Source organism: Acanthaster planci, linkage group LG14, assembly GCF_054643075.1.
Source record: "Acanthaster planci isolate LZ-2023a linkage group LG14, COTS_SCS, whole genome shotgun sequence".
In the NCBI taxonomy this organism is placed as follows: domain Eukaryota; kingdom Metazoa; phylum Echinodermata; class Asteroidea; order Valvatida; family Acanthasteridae; genus Acanthaster; species Acanthaster planci.
In genome coordinates, this window is record NC_141790.1 from 4,855,068 (window position 1) to 4,876,231 (window position 21,164).

General features: G+C 38.9%; 2 protein-coding genes and 1 pseudogene across 15 annotated transcripts in view; 1 reads left to right on the forward strand and 2 right to left on the reverse strand.

The window, feature by feature from the left end:
• Nucleotides 1-5,663, forward strand: part of bcs1l (BCS1 homolog, ubiquinol-cytochrome c reductase complex chaperone) — a 21,761-nt gene extending 16,098 nt beyond the window's left edge. For 7 of the 8 annotated variants that reach the window (XM_022242357.2, XM_087145887.1, XM_022242354.2 and 4 more), the window contains one exon: nucleotides 1,024-5,663. In XM_022242357.2, coding sequence (XP_022098049.2) covers nucleotides 1,024-1,276 — 253 coding nt within the window. In that variant the 3' untranslated portion in view covers nucleotides 1,277-5,663. The remainder of the gene's footprint in view (nucleotides 1-1,023) is intronic. The other variant, XR_015427695.1, reaches the window with a different exon arrangement.
• pigz (phosphatidylinositol glycan anchor biosynthesis class Z) lies at nucleotides 3,673-20,917 on the reverse strand. Of its 6 annotated transcripts, XR_015427694.1 has the most exons (5): nucleotides 20,653-20,917; nucleotides 14,037-14,172; nucleotides 13,217-13,320; nucleotides 5,903-6,032; nucleotides 3,673-3,789 (listed from the first exon to the last, which is right to left on the reverse strand). XR_015427694.1 is itself a non-coding variant. In XM_087145886.1 (4 exons), exons 2-4 carry the CDS (start codon nucleotides 14,149-14,151, stop codon nucleotides 6,009-6,011), a joined length of 243 nt encoding a protein of 80 aa, XP_087002012.1. In that variant the 5' UTR covers nucleotides 14,152-14,172; nucleotides 20,653-20,917; the 3' UTR covers nucleotides 5,759-6,008. The 6 variants fall into 6 exon arrangements, 5 of the variants coding, with proteins under 5 accessions (XP_087002012.1, XP_022098040.2, XP_022098045.2 ...); XM_087145886.1 differs by lacking the exon at nucleotides 3,673-3,789 and having other exon boundaries at nucleotides 5,759-6,032; XM_022242348.2 differs by lacking the exons at nucleotides 3,673-3,789; nucleotides 5,903-6,032 and having other exon boundaries at nucleotides 8,990-13,320; nucleotides 20,653-20,906.
• Nucleotides 14,806-17,829, reverse strand: LOC147796773 (uncharacterized; annotated as a pseudogene). The gene is made up of 2 exons (XR_015427696.1): nucleotides 17,644-17,829; nucleotides 14,806-15,712 (listed from the first exon to the last, which is right to left on the reverse strand). The product of XR_015427696.1 is annotated as an uncharacterized LOC147796773 (transcript).
• Nucleotides 20,918-21,164: the final 247 nt, after the last annotated feature.

Here is a 21,164-nt window from a genome sequence, read left to right on the forward strand (position 1 = left end):
CCTTTTGTAAGGTGAAGAATTCATTCTGAAGTTGCAAACTCATAATGTCATGTGTGATAATCCCTTTTGTAAGGTGAAGAATTCATTCTGAAGTTGCAAACTCATAATGTCATGTGTGATGGGGAAGCAAAAACATTGGACCCCAAATTTATAGAATGACTCTCAAACGTAGCACAGAGTGATATGAGCAGTCTGACTGCTTGTTACAGTAGGCTAAGACACTCACTGGTGTGTCTGTCCAAAATATTCTTCTTAGTATGATAACAGAGAAATACTTCTCATATGAGCTTGAATTTTTTTATTGGTTTTGGTAATCCAAGGAAGCATATGGCATTTGGGTCCAAAAAGGTCAAAGGTAAAGGTCACAGTGACTTAATAAAAACTTGTCAATGCGGTAACTTGAGAAATAATTTGTGTACAAACTTCAGAAATGGCTTCCACATTGTTTTCGGTAATTCCACAAGGCTATACCCCTGAACTCTGAAAAGTCAAGGGTAAAGTCGTATTGTCTGAAACAAGAGTTTACCCTTTGCGCCGGGAGGCGGCTAGACACGCTGTAAAAATTGAGATCCTCAGCCCGCTTTTCAGCTATTATTCTCGGCCCACGCTCGAGCAAATACGGTGAAAGAAGGCAGACCCTGGCTCTTGTATATATGGTAATTGGTCTTTGTGTGTTGCCAAGAAATGAAAAGACCGAATTTGCATCATAATCACCAGCTTCAAAATAGTCCCCACTTTGAAAAGAGGCAACAGGAATGTGGACGGGTGAGTAGAGCCGCATGCCACCGAACAATCAGCCTTTTCACTGTATAATTCAAAGTGCACAGAGCACGCAGGGCCACAAACCGAGAATTTGCAGTTTGGCAGGTGGCCTTCGTGGCCAAGCGAGGCTGGAATTCTTGGAGTTGGCTTTCGGGAAGAAATTCCCGTCATCAGGGGGTTAAACAGTAAAGCCTGGGTTCTAGGCATGAGCTTGGTAGGCATTTTTTTTAACACTTCATTCTTATTTATTTCTGCATACAGATTGGATCCAGCACTAATCAGGCCTGGCCGTGTAGATTACAAAGCTCATATTGGCTATGCGACACAACATCAGCTTCGTCAGATGTTCTATCGCTTCTACCCAGAACTTGACATATCTGCAGCAGAGGAGTTTGCTGTACGTGCTGTAGAATTCAAAAGGCCAATCAGCATTGCAGCTGTGCAAGGGTTTTTCATGATGCATAAAAGCGATGGGCACGCAGTATTAAAGAATGTGGAGAAACTTTGGAGCTGACCGGAAAAGGAAACTTCAGTGTTTAGAAAAAGCTGTCAGAGACGTATCAGGCACACAGAATACTGCAGACTGATTATGACAATTTGTTGAGAGTTTCTCCTCAGTTTGTGATACTTTGCCCCCAATGAAGACCTTTATTCTGTCAGGATCTGGGCATGGAAAAATCTGATTATTCTTGGAAACATTCAAGAGACAACTAGGCAAAGTGTGAGAAGCTATTGAGATTGGCTGGATGGATTACAACACCCATTTTATATCGTCAGTGTTTTCATGAAGTGACAAGAACCTAGAAAGTTGATAATTTTTCAGTCTTTAGTTTCTTGGTCATTTCAATATGTAAAAAGTTTCAGAGCAAAAGTTGACTTTGTTTTAATCATGAACCAAAGAAGACCATTCATTTTTCTGCATGTGTTAAGACGTTAGCATGTACACGTACATGTGCACAAATGATGTTAAAAAAAGTGTGCATGTCCAAATTTAGCAATAATGTAACAGTTTTTTCAGTAGAAAAATCTGAATTTTAAGAAGTTGCAAAGGAAATCAATGAATTCTCGTAAACCAAAATGATGGAGTTGAGCGTTTCTTTTAATTCAGACAAAATATCTACAACTAAATACTAATAAGCAATTAACAAAGCATACATTGTATACCAGTGAAAAAGGTTCCCAAATCTGTAACAAAAAAAGCAGACCATGAAAAAGGGATTAATTTTAACTAATTATTATGGAATGTTCTTTTGCAAGATACAGAGGTGTTTGTCACTTCCTGTAAACTCTGAAAATAGTATTGGAATTATGTGGGGTGGTTGAGGAGAGACTCTCGTTGCATTATTGACCCTGATTTGCACCACCCTCTGAAGAAATGCCATAATCCTTCAAATGTGGGGCTTTTTGCTTAGAAAAACTTAGCAAAGGAATCCTCCATTGGCTAGTTTGCGCTCAGTAAAATTTGAGCATAACAAGCTTCTAATCTACTGCAGAAATATATACTTCTGCAACTAGGGAGTGTTTATTAAAAGGTATGACAGCTAGTTAGAGACATCTGATACCATTACAATGTGTGTAGCCGTCTGGCAATAGTAGATGAAACTTTTAGATGATAGAGTTTCTCAGATGAAAGTAGTATATCAGCCTGGTGATTCATTAATTATTCAGCAGTGCATATTGCAAATTGTGCATTTGATGGAGAACAAACGTTTTCATATCATGTATGTGTAAGTCCACCGGGATAAATTATGATGAAGTCCTGCAGTTTCCAGAGTGACCAACATGGCTGATTTCAGTGTTCGAATCTTCTTCAGGCTGAACCTCCTGTTTGATGAAACTGAATCAAGGTAATACAGTTCTTTATTACGCCTTATGAATATTCATGAACTGGAGCATGTTATTGACTGATTCCGATGGGTGTCCAGGAAGTAGATATGATACACTCCCAGTTGACGTCATCCTGGTGAGTTATCCAGCTTGGTGCCGTTCAATATTGTTTCCTTGTAGCACCAAAAATACCCTGTTGATATGCCTCATACTGTGTGGCATGCAATCTTCACGGAACAAGTCTGTTGTTATCCTTGTATCTACTGCAGTAAAGACACACTAAAGAGTTGGCTCCAGACTATTTCAACCCTGTTGCAACATGACACATGGAATTAACACTGCAGTTCAGTAACAACAGTGGCGTCTTCAAGTAACATTACTAGATTCCCATCATTTAATAAGGTGAATGATTATGAGGTTTAGTAAAAGAAGTAAATTGAGCATTGTTTAATTTTGGAAAGTTGTGGGATTTACTGGTCTCGTGGTGTAGGTCAGCTTGAATACCTCCTCATCAAGCTGACGCTCACCTTAGGACCAGTAATACCCACTACTTCCCCCTTAAACTGTGCTGTGTTTGTATATCACCAATGTCCCAAGTAGATAATTACTTTTGCTTAGGTGTGTGGCGCAATAGTAGTTTGTGTGTTAATTTTGAGCCGTCGTAGTTTGCCCAGGGCTTTCACCCTGACGGACGTCGGCAGGGCCGAACGTGCGCTGTGGCTGGTGGCCCGCGTGATATATAAGTGTAATTCCGTGCCGAGCTGGTCAGTTGCATGTGCCGTAGCAGTTCCAGCACCGTCCCGGTTAGTTTCAGTTATTGTACAGTTTTCTTGTGCTGCTCCCACACTGTCTGTCGCAGAGAACTACTAGGCTGTACCCGTAAGTAAGCGACTTACTGGGGGGATCTTTAGACTTGATATCAGTCATCTGGGGATGGTTTATACAGGGTACCTCCATCCTTGGGGTGGTAGTCTTGCGGGAAATTTGGTGGATGTCCTCTACCCCATTGCACACGCCTATGCTGCTCTCCTGCTGCACCTAGCGGTAAACTGCCCCAAAATGGGCTGGCTTCCTTGGCTGCCTCAGACTAGACCACTCACTGACGTCTGCTGAGGACGACCGCCACAGGTGCTTAAACCTTCCAGATATCTTCAAACATGTTGCCTTTAACAGGTGGTGTCCAATAAGAACATCATCTCCCTGATCATAATAAAGGAAGAACAACCCATCTCAAAAGGAACATTTAGACTTACTGTTAGGATTTCTGATCATATGAATCTCACTTAGATTTGACTTCAGTTTGACTTATGTCTTATTTGTAGGTTGCAAGAGGTTTGCTTGCTTGCATAACCTGATGAGTGCCCTGGCAGGAAGTCATGGCCACAAAACTATTCCAGCATCCTAACAGTCTTTGGGTACATTCTTTCCCCAAAATGACTCATTGTCGGCCTTTAAAATTCACTTCTGCAGACCTAAGCTATATCACCATGCCGATGCTAGTCAGTGTAGAGGAAGGATCCACCAAAGCATCAAAGAAGTGAATGAGGGGTACAGCTGCTCTCAGTTGTTCATTTGTGAGCATTCTTCACCTTGTCATCTTGAGTAACCCTTAATGTGCAGTGCCTGAACTTCCTGAATGTCATTCATCATGTCTGTGAATGCAGATCATCCCTGGAAGTTGGAACTTGCACTGCTTTATGACGGGCTGCAAAACCCATTCTGATCGAAACGAGTGGCCTTTCCTCCAATCTTTGATAATGCAACCCTTGACTCTTCTGATTTCATAAATCATCCTACTGGAATTACTGCCAAAGGCAATCAGAGTGGGAAGTGAGAGCTTTTACACATTTGCTGAGCAGCAGTAGGAGGCCACATATTTCACAGCATTTATTCGTAGACAATCTGGTCGAGGTTCCACCATATTGAAATGACTGTTGTCTGCTATAATTGTTCGCTGTACACGTACATGTATGTGGAAAAATTTCATTATTGACTGGGAACAAAAACACAATCCCGATTAGCTGTGAATGATGACCCAGGGCAAGGTCCAAAGGGGCTGATTAAGCCTGTGCTACTCTATTTAAGGAACATCCTGTGCCTGAGCCAGTACTTGATAGATTTAGGTGTAGCAGTTCGCTTTCCAGTTCTTTACAATGGGGGCTCACCAGCCTGCAGCAAGGCTGGGGCCGAAGAAATGGGTCTCAAAACAAGGCTTTCAAAATGAAATAATGAAGCCTCCCTATGTCACTGACATTTCCTTTTGAGTTGACATTTTGAAGTGAAGGTAAAGAGAAATTTGAAATGTGTACAGGAGCTGGACAACAAGAAACTATGTGCAGTTGGAGCCATTGTAAAATGTGCAGGTGCCAAACCATAAGAAACAAAGACACACTTCAGTTGTTTTAGTTCGTTATGGGGCTAGTTATAGGGCTAATGCTAACATTTTCATTTCTATGAATGCAAAGATGGATGATTTCTTCAAAGGGTGGTGTAAACCATAATACCAAGGGCTATAAATCAGGGTTTACAAGGACAAAATTATTCAGGATCAACTTTCGGAATTACCTTTTATCGTTCTCTTGACTCGGGCCTCAGATGTGATTTATACACTCTTTGTTCTGATTCACAGATCTAATGTTTTTCAGTTAAGGTAGCTAATCTATTCATTTCAGCTAGGATTATTTGAAAGATAATGTATTTTCAAGCACATGTACACCATGTACATTATTGTTAATTACATGTAGATTACTTTTTTTTCATATTTTAATTAATCATACGTTACCATGGCATAACTTGTCCGTGGGATTATTTGTCAAACACCAGCTAGCTTGATGTATACAGTATTCATCTGTAAACGTATTTGTCAACTTGTTTTAATAGGAGAGCAATCATTGTTTTCAAGTGAAAATTTTACAGAAACAGAATAATAAATCATTTTCACAAATATGAAACAAAAGTTTAATTTCATTACCGATACTGGAAAACATTGGAAAAACAAAACTGAATAAGCCAACTTTGCCACACTTAAAATTAATTGAACTTTTTTAATAAAAAAAAGGCAGTTGATTGATGCAGCTCCATTGTACTTTGAGTGTTTTCTATTAAATGCTGCTTGTACAAGACTCATCTGTGCCACATCACAGCCACGCAGCTCTGCTAAATACGGACTTCTTAATTGTTGCAATACTAAATTTAAACCAACTTAGAAAATCACACTTTTGCACCTACAGGCATCGTTAAATTTCTCATGAATATCTTATGAAAACATAAGTATAACATTCCTAATTTATATTGTATTATATGAAGCTCTTACCGGTGTGCAACAGAACTTGTGTGTACACTTGACATGCACATTCTGCCATATCCCTCTGGCATAGGTCTCCCCACAGTTGTACATCAGATGCTTGTTAGGGATGACATCACTGATGCTGCCTTGTTGGCTCCTTTTGTTTGAGCAGACAGTAAATGAATACCAATGGCTAGGGCTGATATCAAGTCAGTTACAAGTTAACACAAGTCACTGCAAGTCAGGTATAAGTCATTGAGTCCTTAGTCAACACACATACCATTTAAATGAGCTGTGATAAAAGCATTCCTTTGTTACTGTTTACCTCTCATTCTGACTCAGGATTTGCAAATGACTTATAAACTGACTTGTGCTTGACTTCTGACTGATTTGATTCCAACTGTGTCAATGGTCCCTGGTCCAGAGTATGGCTTACTCATCAAAGCTCTAGCTGCTATTGTATGTGTAATGCTGAGGGACAAAGAGGCGGTCTTGCAAGCTTGTGAATTCCTTTTCTATGGCTGTTTTTAGTTCAACATGCGGTATCACTGAGACTCTTCCATGTTTGCAGCATGTTTTGTATCACTTAATATACGTTGGGTAAGGGCAAACCCATTATATAATGCACACATGAATTTTAAGATTTGTGCAACATGCATGAGCACACAAGAAAATCCTACACCATCAGTTGGTATATGCATCAGGGTGGAGTCGTCACTAGAGTATGTTGGTGTCAGCCTGTGACTTAAGTGGATTTCGGCACACTATCCTTATGAAAATCACTTGCTTTAAATTCACATGAATCACGTGACCCTTTCTTCCAGTCGAAACTGGAAGTGGGCTTATTGTTTAAAAGTGGTAATAGGTATTAACTTGTTTTCATTGGTGTTAGCCGTAGGGGTATAGTATTCTTCAAAACATCTACTGATGATGTCACGTAATTGTCGAGCGCCCTCTAGCGACAGGTTGAAAATTTTGAAAACGGATCTTGCATAAATGTCTGGCAAAGTTTGTCAGAATCCCCTGAAAATTGACGTTGATGATGATCAGTACCCAGTTGACACATGTGAAAGTTGGGGCCGATGACGTCATCACACTGGAAGTTATGATTAAAAAGTCTTTTAAGTCTTCAAAATTCCCTAAATTCCCTAATTCCACATGTGGTGCAGATTTGTATGGAACGCCAAAAGACCAAAATGTTTTAAATCCAATAAAACCTATTCCATGCTGTTTTCTGGATAAAAACATTGTACTGTACATATCTGATTGGGTTGAAACCTTGGAGGTAGCTACTACATGTAGGAAGGGGTTTGTTAAAGATCACTGACTTAATGTACATAGTAGTGACGTCGAGAGATGACAAATAACGTGACATTAAAGGTGCACTCTACAACACACTGTATCTTGTGGAGTACATGTCCAATTGGGTTTAAACCTTGCAGATATCTAAAAAAGGGAGTGATTTAGTCGAATATTGACCTGATGTGATGGTGACATCAAGTGGTCACATGAAACGGGGAGTGCTTTAGACCAACACTGACCTGTTGTAGTGATGACGTCATTGTGGAACAAGTCACGTGACATTAAAGTTGCACTCTTTAAAGCCCTATATCTCCTGAAGTACATGTCCCATTGGGTTGAATTTGCAGATGAGCAGAAAGGGAAGTGTTATAGATGAAAATTGACCTCATGTGATAATGTCATCAGATGAGAAGTCAAGTAAAAGGTGCACTCTTTAACCCTCCTATGCTTTGGTGCATTCTTGACACAGTTGTCCTATCAGTCCAATTTCCCATATGTGTCTGTGTACTGGGGGAAATCAACTGGAAGGCATTTTTGACTGTTTTTGACGGTTAAAACACTAGGAGGGTTAAAGCACTTTATTTCTTCAAGTGCCTGTCTGATTGGGTTGAAACTGAACCCAATCAGTCATGATGAAATAATTACACCATCAGGTTTGTGCAGTGATTTAATTCAAATTTACAAAAGAATGTGAAAAAGCCCTCTGTTCTGCTGGCAAACAGACAGATGAGCTCTAGTTCGACTCACTAGTGTAATGTAATAAAACATTCAACAGCTGTATGAGATGTAGTAGACGTACATGATGGATGTGCATTTTCATTTTTCTATACATTTTTCTATCAAATTACATTCTCATTGATTCTGACATGCTTCCATAGCAAGGCAAAATTGGGGTCGTAACATTAATGGCACTAAGGGCCTGCATCTCAATAAATGCATTTTGCTTGTTTAGTAAAATATAATACAGAACAACTGAGAAGTATGTTAACTCAGATTGTCATTTTAGAGCTTAGAGGTTTCTTAAGGCTTTCAAGCTACAGTGCCTTGGATGCTTTTGAGGAATCCTTGGTATCAGTACCAGAAAAACTTAAACACAATTTTGATGGAGGGAAAACATCTGTACTGAACACCTGGAGCAAATTTACCCACATTTTCATTATAGTTTCTGGCAATTACAAATAATTTCTCCAAGCACAACTGGATTGCATAATATTGTTGGAATGTGTTATGTTCAATTTTTTAACAAGAGAAACTTCCCATTGTCGTCTTAAAAACCGTTCACAGTAAAACCAACAGGCCCATACTGTGAAACAATATGCAGCTGGGATGCCAAAAAGGGGCCCCTGGCCTGGCAAAGAAAAGCAGAAAAAAATACATGTGTAAATAAACAAAGTATATTTTAATAATAATTTTCTTTCACACTGTTTTAGTCTGTTTAAAACTTGTTTCACGCCTGTTCTTAGTGGTTCCAAATCCATTAAGTCAAACCATGTTTTAAAATATATTTGCAATAGGATAAAATATGTTTCATTGCTGCTTAAACTGGATGAGGATTTGGTAAAGGTGATTGTTGCATGGTGTGTGTTTTAATTGTTATATTACTCACTTAAGTATTTCATTTGTTTAGTTACCTTCTTGCTTTTTCATGTACGTGCACTCAGACTTGGGCTTAAATGTACTCGGGTGCTTTTGGACTTGGACTCATCACAGTGTATTTGTACTTAGATTGAGGACTCGACTCCCAAACACACTACAAACGAGTGAATTCAATTTTCTCTGGTGAAAATATGTGGTACTAAATATCAAAAGACATAAAAAGGCAACAAAATTCTTTAATTTTGGTTCTTGTCTAACACAAAACAAGAATAACAAGCTCATGATAAACCTTTTAATAAGTTTATCACAAGTACAAAAACTCCCTAAATATGACACATAGATGTAAATCTGATGTCCAGACAGCTATTTAGTTGAAGAATGAAAAAACCTATTTCTAATTAGAATAGCCAACGGGCAATTAGGAACAATTTCAACACTTAAACTGCTTGATAATTACTCCCCTAAAACAGAGTTGAAGTTATACTGCAGATCAATTCACAGAGGTGTGCCATATATACATGTACTATAGCAAGAGATACAAAGTGTCCAATGGAAGTCTGCAAACATGTTTTTATGTAACTGCCTTGAAACCAGTTCTATTCTTATAACAGTGACCTTGACCGATGCTATTAAGACCCAAATATTTAAATAAACTTTATCTCAATATAAAAAAAAGAAGAGACAAAAGTCGTCCAACCAGCCTAAAATCTACCCATGCGCTCTGGGGAACTTTATCAAAATTAAACAGACTGAAGTCAAATTCATGTTTTGGCAATAATTATGTACTGTACTTATAAGGGTTCTGGTTTATGTGTCACTGTTATGAGTGCTGTATGTATTCAAACATAAAAAAAAAACATACAGTACATCAAGATGTAACTTAACTCAGTGCTCATAAAAACTTCCAAGCCAAACAAAATAACAGCAAAAAAGTATTTTCGAATAATATTACAATCATCTCTTTCCAAATACAGAGGTTGTGCATTGCTGGTTTCTCAGAGGCTTTTTATTTTCATATCGTTACGATAAAAACCTAAAAAAAAAACTTTACTGGAGCGTATTCCAGAGGAAGAAATAGCCTCCAACCTGATTTCATATGTATAAGGCCTATTCAAGGTAAAAACAAGTGGTTCAGATTCCCAACAAATACATGTACGTACACATATCAATATAGTAGGCCAGCACTTGGCTGGATAAAAAAATGTGACGATATGACGTCACTTTACAAGCCATCTATTTCTGCACGAAGGTAATCAAGCATATCAGGCATGACTAAAAGCTGTCTATAGTCGGACAGTAATCTTCTGCTCTGTGGGCTGCAAAGGAGAACAACATTTGCAATAAACTGCAAAGAAAATGTTTTTAACAGTCATCAAATGAACTTCAGTTGCAAAAAGTTGGATAAAAAAAGTGCACACTTTGCAAAAACATTGATGTGTGTAATCCAAGCAATAGTTTATGGGGGAAAAAATGTACCTGTAGCTTGTCTCATTATCCCTGCAGGCTTCTTGCAAACTTTATAAAAGTATATTGTACATATGCTAGTACGTGTATGAAACATATAGGCTAACATTCCAAACACAAGTTCTATAAATGCTCTGTACAATGATCTGCACAGCAATATTAACATCAAACTAGTACTCATTTCCAGGCCTATCATCTAATGTTTTTAGAAATCAAACTTACAGTGGAAATCCCTTCCAGTATGTAAGTTTGTCACAGAATTACCCATAACAAAGTTAACTTACTTCCAAGTTCAGTTCTTTAACTGCATGATTTTTAAAAACTAGCAAACAAACTCAAACAAAAATTTCCTGAAAATCAGACTTTTGGGCAATAAAATAAATCAGGTGTTTCACCTTCTCCCATAAAGGACTATATTAAGAATCATGTAAGGCCACACTTTTCACATTTAAAACACACCGCATGGCAACACAACCCCAAAAAATGATGTACACATGGATGCAAGACTAACTTTTTAAACTTCCACATGAGGGCAACCTGACAGTTTCGAATTATAGCCAAGGCTGAATGGTAACTATTAATAAGTTATTCAGCAATGTATAAGTGTACACTGTACACCAAAATGGCCAATACAACCTTGATACTTTACAGTGCCAGAAGTTTGGAAATTTTTTAATGGACAATGGACCACCCATCATTTTGTACATTTTTCTGTTTGAAACAACAAAATTGCTTAAAAGCTTTAGACTAAAGGAATAAATGTGTGCTTAGCGGGTCTTAAACTTCATTTAAGACTACGGTAGACAATCAGGGTTTTTTGTGTCAGAAAGACAAAACTTTTCATACATTTCATAATTTCAAACATCCCTCTAGCTGTGCTGAGGTACATGTACACAAACGTGCTTCTTGCCAGAAGTCATAAACACTCTTCTTATATGGAGATTGGCATGCAGCTGCCAGGTGCATTTACTGCATGGATGGCAAAGAACAACTTGTGGTCAGCCAAGGCCATTTGTGCGCATGCGTGCATAATTATGAAGTCATTAGTGAAAAGGTCTATGGTCTACTCAACTTTTAACTTGATGACATAACCACATTCACTCTATTCTTATTTCTGACACACATTCACACACAGTTTCACACGCCATCATACCCTACATTGTGTGGACTTCTTTTGTACAGAGGTCCACACTATGTATGCCACACCTGCACAACCCTGCACATACAATTTTTGTACGTGTAACTACATGTACTGAATGTGAATTAAAAGATCAAATAATCTGATAGCAATTTCTTGAAAGTACAGATCCAAAGAATTAACTATACGAATTCGCCTGTGCTTGAATTGTGTAGTTGACTTATGTTCAGCATGCTTTGCCCTGTCAATCACATCACTGGGTCTTCGATGTGTGGAACAATTTGAACCATTTCTGCTTTGTACATGTTCAATGAGAACATTGTCTGCCACTTTTGCAGACTTTTTTGATTACGAAAGCTTCTGTGTGGTTCTGCAACACAAGTGTAAGCTGGCATGAACTCTGGCAAGTCTTCCATACTAATATGAGGGAAAAAACTTTTCACTAATTTGAAGTTGTGTTTCACTCCAAGACGACAGAATACAGGGTCCAGAGATGCTGGTGCAAACACATAGACTTCTTTTTTGAAAAGTCTAGGAACTGGAGTGTGCTTGGAACTGAGAAGATTATTAACCGTAGAGCTAAGGACAAGTCTATCAGCTCCCATAAGATCATGAATAGTCATTGTGTTTGACAACTCACCTGGTTTGAGTGTGGGTTTGTTCACTGACAAGACAGATGAGACAGACTGATTATACAGGGCCAGGTGTCGGGGAGGCATGTACGTGTGATAATACACAAAGTGATATTGTATTGGTGTCTGAGCTGGTTGTGACACTAAACTGTGTGTGTGCATAATACTTGGAATAACACCTCCTTGATGGACAAATCCAAACATTATACAGCCAAGTACATTCCAAATAATCCATGGGACATTGGGAATGGAAGCACCGGACATAACAAATTCTGCATACAGCAAGACAAGTGGCACCAATAATGGGACAATGAATCTTGGCTCATGGTGTGGCACTATAGACACAAGAAAAAGAGGAGTCACAAAGCAAAGGGCAAAGAATGCACGGCTACTGGATCCTGCAAAACCAGTGGATGTTGTCTGAAATCTCCCTCTGACTAACGAAAAAACCTCAGATACAAAACATATGACAAGTGGTAGGCATAACATTGGAAGATTGAATAATGCATGAGTGATTCTCGAATTGAAACCATGCCTGGCTAGGTTATGCATATCAAGGTTATACAATAAGCAATTGAGTGGAGTAACTGTCACATTTTTAAACAACAGATCAAAATTTAAACTTCTGTAAAGGAGCTGTGGATTGGTCAACACTGCTGAGTCTAAAGTACCATAGTATATTGAATCTATTAAGACATTTGAGACTAACATAGTCAAACATCCTGGCAGCAATGCAAGACAGTTGCTGGTAACTTCACGTATTGCATGTACTCCAAACTCAAATGCTGACCCAGTTAACCAAAATATAAAAGGAATCAAAGCAAAACAGGGAAACGTCACTCTGTTAAAAGTTGCTTCAACAATGAAAACACCTATCCAGAATGCATGATTTGGCCTGCCTTCTGTATTTTTGGAGGGGGTTGATTTGAACTGGTCTAACCTGGAATCCACTACAAGTAACAGCAAAAGAGAAAATGCCATTGTTTCATAGGAGTTGGAGAAGGTTCTTGTGTAGTACACCAAAGTCACATAAGAGCTGGCAAAGATAGTAAGACAGATTTCTGCTTTCATTTCAAGTAACTTGCAGATTGTGTAGATAGGGTAATCGATGCACAGGAGAGAAAGCATGGCCATCATTAGACGTGGGAAGACCAGCAGTGTGTATGGACTCAGGGGCATAATCCCTACAGCATCAGCATACTGCAGTACCTTCATCATTAGTCCACTTGTGATATAAGGAAAGAAGACACTTCGTATGGGTCTTGTGGAGTTAAAATCCCAGGTACGCACGACGTTCAGTCCAATTATATCACCTGCAAATAAGAAATAGGACACCCAGGAAATTATTGGTCTCAGCACAGGAATGGGTGTAATTATTTGCCTGCAGACTAATACTTGAAGGATTTATAATCAAAATGTTCTTGGAAAATGTTTGATGCAATGACAACCATCCTCATAGTAGAAACTACTTTGAATGGTACATGTATATTCATGTACAAAATTTATTAGAAACCTCATATTACAGGTACATGTAATTGGTAAGTACAGTAATTCATATTTCATTTATGCAGTAAAATACTCTTCCAAACTGTGAAATATAATTAGCTTAAACCAAAATGTTGTACTAACTTCAAAGCACAAGTGGAAAGAATGTATAATGTATACATATCGGAATACATACGGTACATACATGTACATGTATGAAACTTATAAATGAATTCCTGCAAAGAACAGTTTTGTCCATGATGCCCAACAATCCCTACCCCCTGGCATGGTTTTGTTCTTGATCATCTTAGACAGTTTTCACCCTCCGTTCATAGGACCTTAATTCTTAACCCTGCACAGACATTTACATGTAGTTACCTTTTTTCTAATATACATGTACATGTAGGTGATTGCCCCCCAACTACCTACTTATAAAATGTTTTTCTATTGAATGCACAACCTGTGGGACTGGCTATCAGATTTGTTGGGACCATCCCTCATACACATGTAAGTGTATGTTTGGTAGCAGGATCATTTAACTTACCTGCCAGTGGTTCCGTGTTTTGAAAGAACTCATCAGGATGGATGTAACCATTCATGGGCCATAAGCAAAGCAGGATGCGCACAACAACAAACAATGCCCAGATTGTGTAGCCCATACTTGCAGAACAGAGCTAGGACTGTAGGAAGAGAAAAATGGCCATAGAGTTACAGATAAAGCATTAATAAAATAAGACATGGCAAAGTAATAAGTTCCAAATACTCCAGCTTCTTTAAGGTTGAGGGCTTCCTTATCCTCTCAATTACCGCATTAAGATACTTGTACTTTCATGCTCCTTCGCTGTGCTGATACGCATGAAAAACAGTTTCGTGCTTTACACTGACTCTAAAAGGAGGAGACAAGAATAGAATAGCATTTCAGTCATTTTATTGAGACAGCATGGGAATAAGGACCTGCATGCATTACAATCTGAATATCCAAACTACATTTAATAGCAACAAAATCACCCACTTGTACAAAAATACTGCTAGCCAAAGCCATGATAGCCCTTCAACAGCCTCGGTGGCTTCACAACATCATGGCTAAACTCTAGCCTTAGTTAACAATTAAAAAGCTTACAGGCTGCAGTCAGCCATTTGCCTCAAACGCAATCTTATTAATTTGTCAAATTACGTTCTGTACAATTTACACATGTACTGCAGAAAACTCACAAAGGTAACATAAATTATACAGCTTTGGCAACCATAAGACGCAAGCCTAAATCCACATCAACATATCAATTCTTACCCATTTTTGTTTCCCAATGATCTTATTACATGATTAAATATTCGGGGACATTGCTTAGAGCAAGTCAAGTGGCTCCTCCTGATCTTAAACTGTGAAGACCGTAATAACTAGCATCTGTAATGTTAATTGATTTGAGAGCATCTACAAATAATTCTCTGCACCTAATGTACGTTAGTGGTTTATTCTGAGTACGCTTGGAAGATTTAGTGGAAGAGCAAAATGTAAGGGGGCTAAAATAAGCTTGTTGTCCCCAATACATATACCAGATCTGTGAAAGAATCTTAGCAAATACAAACTGACAAATAATTTTCTTGAGAAAACAGAAATAAATGACATATTACCTTGCCTGAATATATCGGTTTTTGAGTTGGGGATACAAATCTTAAAACCTTTCCCGTTGGGTAGAGCCGTAATGATTGCATTTCATTTCAGCAATTTCACTGTGTCTTAACAATACAACATACTTTATACACACATAACATGCAGGTCGAAGCTGCCTCAGAGAACAATCGTCTTTGGCAAAGATGTCCAATATTTTCTTAAGTTGCTTCAAAGTTAAAGGAACCTTTTGAGCTGGAGGCTGGTGAAGATCTTTTCTGAAACTACACAGCATTTGTTGAACAATAGAAGACTCTACAGGATTGGTGTAAACATTCATTAAGGAGTGAAGCCACTTGATTGTTGACACCATCAGAATTGGACCTGGACTTGATTTCAGAAAAATAAACTGCCAAAACATCTTCCCTTATTGGAAACAAAGGACAAAAGTTATTCTCAAACAACCACTTTATAAAACATCAACACTTGTAAAAACATGAATTACATGTACATGTGCCCTCCGACATGGAAGCAATAGCCTCGTACAACAACTGCTCCTTATGGCTGGAAATTGCAGGTGGAAATTTTAGCCAATAAGGTTGCTGGAGAATGATCTGTGTAAAAACAAATAATAGCATTACTGGACACTATACACTGAAAAAGTTGAATTTTGATGGTGCCCACAAGACTCTCGAATTCAGGTTAACCAAACAAAGAATTTTCATTTCTTCCATGAATTAGGGCAAAATTTCCAGACAATGTAATCATGTCTACTATGAAGGGCCTGAAGGTTGTCCATAATAAAGGCCAAAAGGGGCTGGATGGCCACCAAGGAAAAACCAGAACACCGGTTCCACTGCAAGAACGTTAAATGAAAAAGAACCTGTGGAATTAAGGAAAGCGGAGGAACTAATAAAACATTTTCAGCAGACCAGTCTTGCGCAAAAGCATCAATAGCTTCAGCCCCGGATTCCAAAATGTGGAAAAGAAACAAGGCAATTTGGCATTATGATAACAGTAGACAGTTAAGGGACCCCACTTGTCTGTAATGGATTTGAAAAACTGATCAGATGAAAGACCCCAATCATCAAGATCAACATCATCAACAACAATAATTTGCTTACAAAATCAGCTTGTTTGTAGAGAGCAGGGAATCCATTCAATTTCGAGATAGACTTGGTTTGCGAAGCAAAATCAAAAATATCCAAAGCCAAAGACTGGAGATGGAATTTCATGCTTCCAACTTCAATTATTTTAGAGGCCGCTTGATTATCTGTGAAAACTTTGACATGGGATTTCACAATCAATGGCAAAAAAGAATGTAACATAAATAAATAACACTGTTTCCAATTCTCACGAAGTTGAACTTTTAGATTTGTCATCTGTGCAAAGGTTTTTATGAATCACATGACCATCATTGCATAACCCCTCCCAAAGTGAGAAGAACTGGCTTCTGAACAGATTATTTGTTTATATTGGGGAGAGAAAAAGAAAACGATGGTTTAAATTCTTATGCCAGAATTCAAGCTCCCATAGACCAGACTTATCAAGTCTGATGAGCTTATCCTCATCTTTAGCTACCACTATGGTGATTTGACAATTTCTGGACATTAATCTACTTACATTACCAACTACAGGAGATAATGAAATAATTTGTTCAACTACAGAATGTAACTTCCTAACCAGACAATAGGAGGGTAATTGTAATGAAACAATAGCGGATTGAAGTTTGTCAACAGGTCGATCCAAAACCCAATCCTTAAGCATTTCACAATTGGCATCCCAATTCCAAAGACATATCTAACCAATTAATGGATGAGGAAGGGTTCCATTTACATGTACTTCTGTTAATGTTATAGATGAAACCAGCTTTCAAGAGATCTGCTTTAACATAAAGAGATATGTCGGCAGCTACTTTTAAATGCTCAGAAGAGGAAAGATTGGAGCAAGGGACAACTAGAAAACTATGCCATCATCCAAATACAACAATGAAGATGCCACATGTATGCCAATGAGGGACTAGGGGCTTCATTAATTTTGTGAAAACTAGAGAAGCAGCATTTCGTCCAAACGGCAAAACTGTGAACTTAAAAAACTTCTGTATGCCACCTATAATCCAAGAAAAGACTAAATAATTTTGGAATTGAGGATGAATATCAACATAATGATAGCCGGATTTGAGATTGAATGAAAATAATAGAGCATTTAGCTCCAATATTGCAAAGCAATTTTCAAATCTTCAAATTTGAAATATTTTGATATAAATTTATTCAACTGACTCAAATCTAGAACCAGATGTGTTTAATTTGAGGCTTGACAAACCGCTGAAAGAGGGCTAGTGATATATGAGGGAGCACCTGTCTGAATAATTTTATTGGAAGCCAGGAGTTCCACAACCGACTGTGACAAATTGTGAAGAGCTAAAGCATACGAGACCATCCCTTATGATGGACAGAGTCATATTAGGTGCACTAAACTTGAGTCTACCTTTGATGTTGACAGTACCTGAATTTAAATCAGGATAGCCATCACAATGTACATGTACCTGTATTATGTTGGAAAATTTGTCAGCAAGAGAGCTAGGACTTGGATGATCCTTGAGGTTCTTTGCCAAGCTTCGAGGCTGCGGTGGCGATGGAAGGAGTGAAGGGGCAGTGCAAATTGACATGGGATGTCTCTGCTGGCTGTAGCAAAGGGTTGATATCTGAATCTGGATCCCCCTTTGTAGCATGTAGCACTGCAGTACTTGAGTGGACAGAATCTGGACCAATAGCCTTGGTTGCTGTGGTTGAAGCAGTTAAAGCTCTACATGCCAGTAAGAAAAAAGAATACCAGACAAAGCAGAATTGTGCATGGGGGGAGGGGGGGAATTATACAACATACCAAGTAAAAGAGAAACAGCCACGGATATTCAGCGAGTGCATGAGCCTGAAGTAAAGACGTGTACAGTGACATGCACATACATGTATATAGTAATGGTCCAGTGCTCAACAAAAGGTAAAAGCACAAAGGTAGGGAGAACAGAAATGTGAGGAATTTGGTCTATGTAGCAAACAAAACCAAATTTTCATGCTCCTTCGCTGTGCTCATATGCATTAAAAACAGTTTTGTGTTTACCTCGACTCGAAAAGGAGACAAGAGAATAGAATTGTATTTCAGTCATTTTATTGAGACAACATGGGAATAAGGGCCTGCATGCACTACAAATGCACATTGAAGACAACAAAGTATACAGGTGAGCGTACCTCCAAAAAGACAATGATCAGAAAGATCTTTGGGAAGAGAAAGATCTTTGTTTCTTGCACTTGCAGTCCTGTTGTTCCTTTCGAGCTTCTTCTGCAATTTTGATGCCCTTCCATTGATCTGAAGATACGCCCAGGTTCTCATTACCTTCTTATTCAAATGAGAGATCATTGCCCAATCTGCCTTACTACCGTCAGTAATACGGATCTAGCACTTGCAATCCACAATGAGTTCTTGGGCCTCATCCAAGGCATGAAAGGCTGAATCAGGATCTGCTCTTTCTATCAGGGCGAGCTTAGCTTTGTCCTAGAGGATCTCCCAAGTGCTGCAAAATTCAAACTGTGCGATGTTGCCTGGTCTGCTGAAATACTTAGTGTCTAGCTTACATGTATTTTTAAGTTCCTTGATAGAAGAGGAATCATTAGTGGTACCGGCAGTTGGCAAAGCATTGAAACGACGATCAAAATAGTCTTTGAGTTTCTTGAAGATCAGAGTTTTTCATCAGAGTTGAGACGCCTCGGTCAGAATGGCTCAAAACAGATGAGTACACAACATGCCAAGTAAAAGAGAAGCAGCGACGGATATTCAGCGAGTGCATGAGCCTGCAGATGCATACGGATGTGTGGGTGTACATGGAGGGTTTCTTTTCTTCGAGTTTCAAGTTAAACTTTGTATTATTTTCTTTATCCTTCATAAATTGTAAACACGCATACAACATGAATGCCTTATATATGCACTATTGGAATAAATGTCAATTGAATTTGAATTTTGTATGTACTTCGTAGCCAGAATGTGACCGGTATGGGACTTAATGACGTGTTGAAATGAATGTGTTAGGCTTGGTCTTCGGTTTCACTGGATCCAGTGAGCCTCACATGCAGTTTGGCCGTGATCAGCGAAGCCAACGACTAAACCTAATCCACTCATGTAAAAAATGCCCTGAGCTCAGGCTCGAGCACGTGTTTAAAGAATTCGCCCGTGCGGCCAGAGTCTGGTTCCCCGATCCCATTTTCATCAATGCATTCAGATTTACAGGGGAGGGGGCGGGAAACAGTCTAGCGCGGCCAGTGTTTTCTGTCACTCATGCATGCATGCATGATCATCATAAGCCTGACTGAATCTTGTTTATTTGCTTTCATCAAAGCACGGGTCAACAAACTTTTGTCAAACAGTGATGGATACATTGTATGTCACCAGTCCAAAACTGGCAAAAGGTAAAGTCTTTGTAGGCCTAGTAGACAAAATATAGACTTGCAAAAGTAAACCGACAAAATGTAAAGAAATAACATCGCCTCAAATATTTTTTACTCAATCTATATATGTTTATGGAAAAATACAAGCACATTTTTATTCATAGCTTGGCGCATCTACATTCATGACACTTGTAGGTTTTTGAGAGTTAACATTTGGTGCTTGATTTTATCTATAAAATTACTCATCAAATATGAATCTTGACTTTGGCAGTTAAAGCAAATGCATCTAGAACTCTTCATTGTAGACCAATAGTAATACAACACTAAACAACAATTGATTTAAATATGTTCAGTTCTTTTGTCCAACTTATCTTTCATTTTTTTAACATGTCTTTGAACAGTGGAAACACTAACGGTTGCAGGAAATTTTAAAATTGCTGCTATCTTGAAAAAATTAAAAATCAAAAGCTCCGCTCCCTCCTTTTTTTCAAAAATCCAGACAAAAAACATTTTTTTTACTTCATCTAAGTAGAGTCCTCATATAAAAAGCCAAACTCTGAGGAATATGCTGGTGTGAGTAAAATTGTTAAGTCATTCTTATTTCGGAAGATAGTATTATTAGGATTCAAAGTTTGTGACAATCCTGCAAATTGGATTTCAGTGAAATCCAAACTGCAGGATTGTCACAGGATTTTCAGGCATCAAAGTCATGCCTTGAAGTAGGGCTGTGACGGCGACAGAAAAGAGACAGATTTCAAAAGACAGCCATCCAAAGCCCTACTGTGGGGCTAATCTACATGTAGGCCTACATCATAGTATCATGTACAAACAGTTGTAGCATATTACTAGGCCTACTGGCAATTGTCAATGTATGGGAGAAATAAGCCTTCACCACATTGCCCCCAACATGTAAGATTGTGTACAACTAGAAAGGATAAATGGTCCCCACAAACGTGGAACAAATACATCATACCATCCTTCATACATGGGCACTAGGGTCAACCGATGTCATGGATGTTCGAACCGATGTTCTTAACACTTTAGGCTCTAAGTCTGCTCATAACAACAAAAAAACCAGTCTACTCCCTTAAAATTTAAAATGCCAGTTAATACATTACCGGTAATAGGATTATTTTTTTGCCTTTATTGTCACTGAGAGAATTGTATGCAGGGTAAATCACTTCATGATCATATTGCCGACGCGCTCCGTTCGTTGCATTCAAACCCAATGCATAGACGCCGATATTAAAATAGTATGGTGTACTATTTACGACACACATTTCTGCCTCTCTCTAGTGTGGTGAACTATTTATGACAAACATCTCTGCCTCTTTAGCCCTGCCAAGGCGACGTCGCGGCAACTAGACTACGCGATCGATGGCGCGACGCCACGACGCGACAGTACGACGCGACGGAAAGACAGCAGGACATGACGCAACGACGCGACGCCGTCGTGCCGTCGCGTCGTGCCGTCGCGACGACGCAACGCCACGACGGCACGACGTTATGCATTATACGCAGCATAATTTAGTATGATGTTCTATAGCCGCCAAAATTGCGTCACGTCGTCCCGTCGCCCCGACACCACAGCGCGACGCTACGACAGCTCCGTCGCGTCATGGCGTCGCCT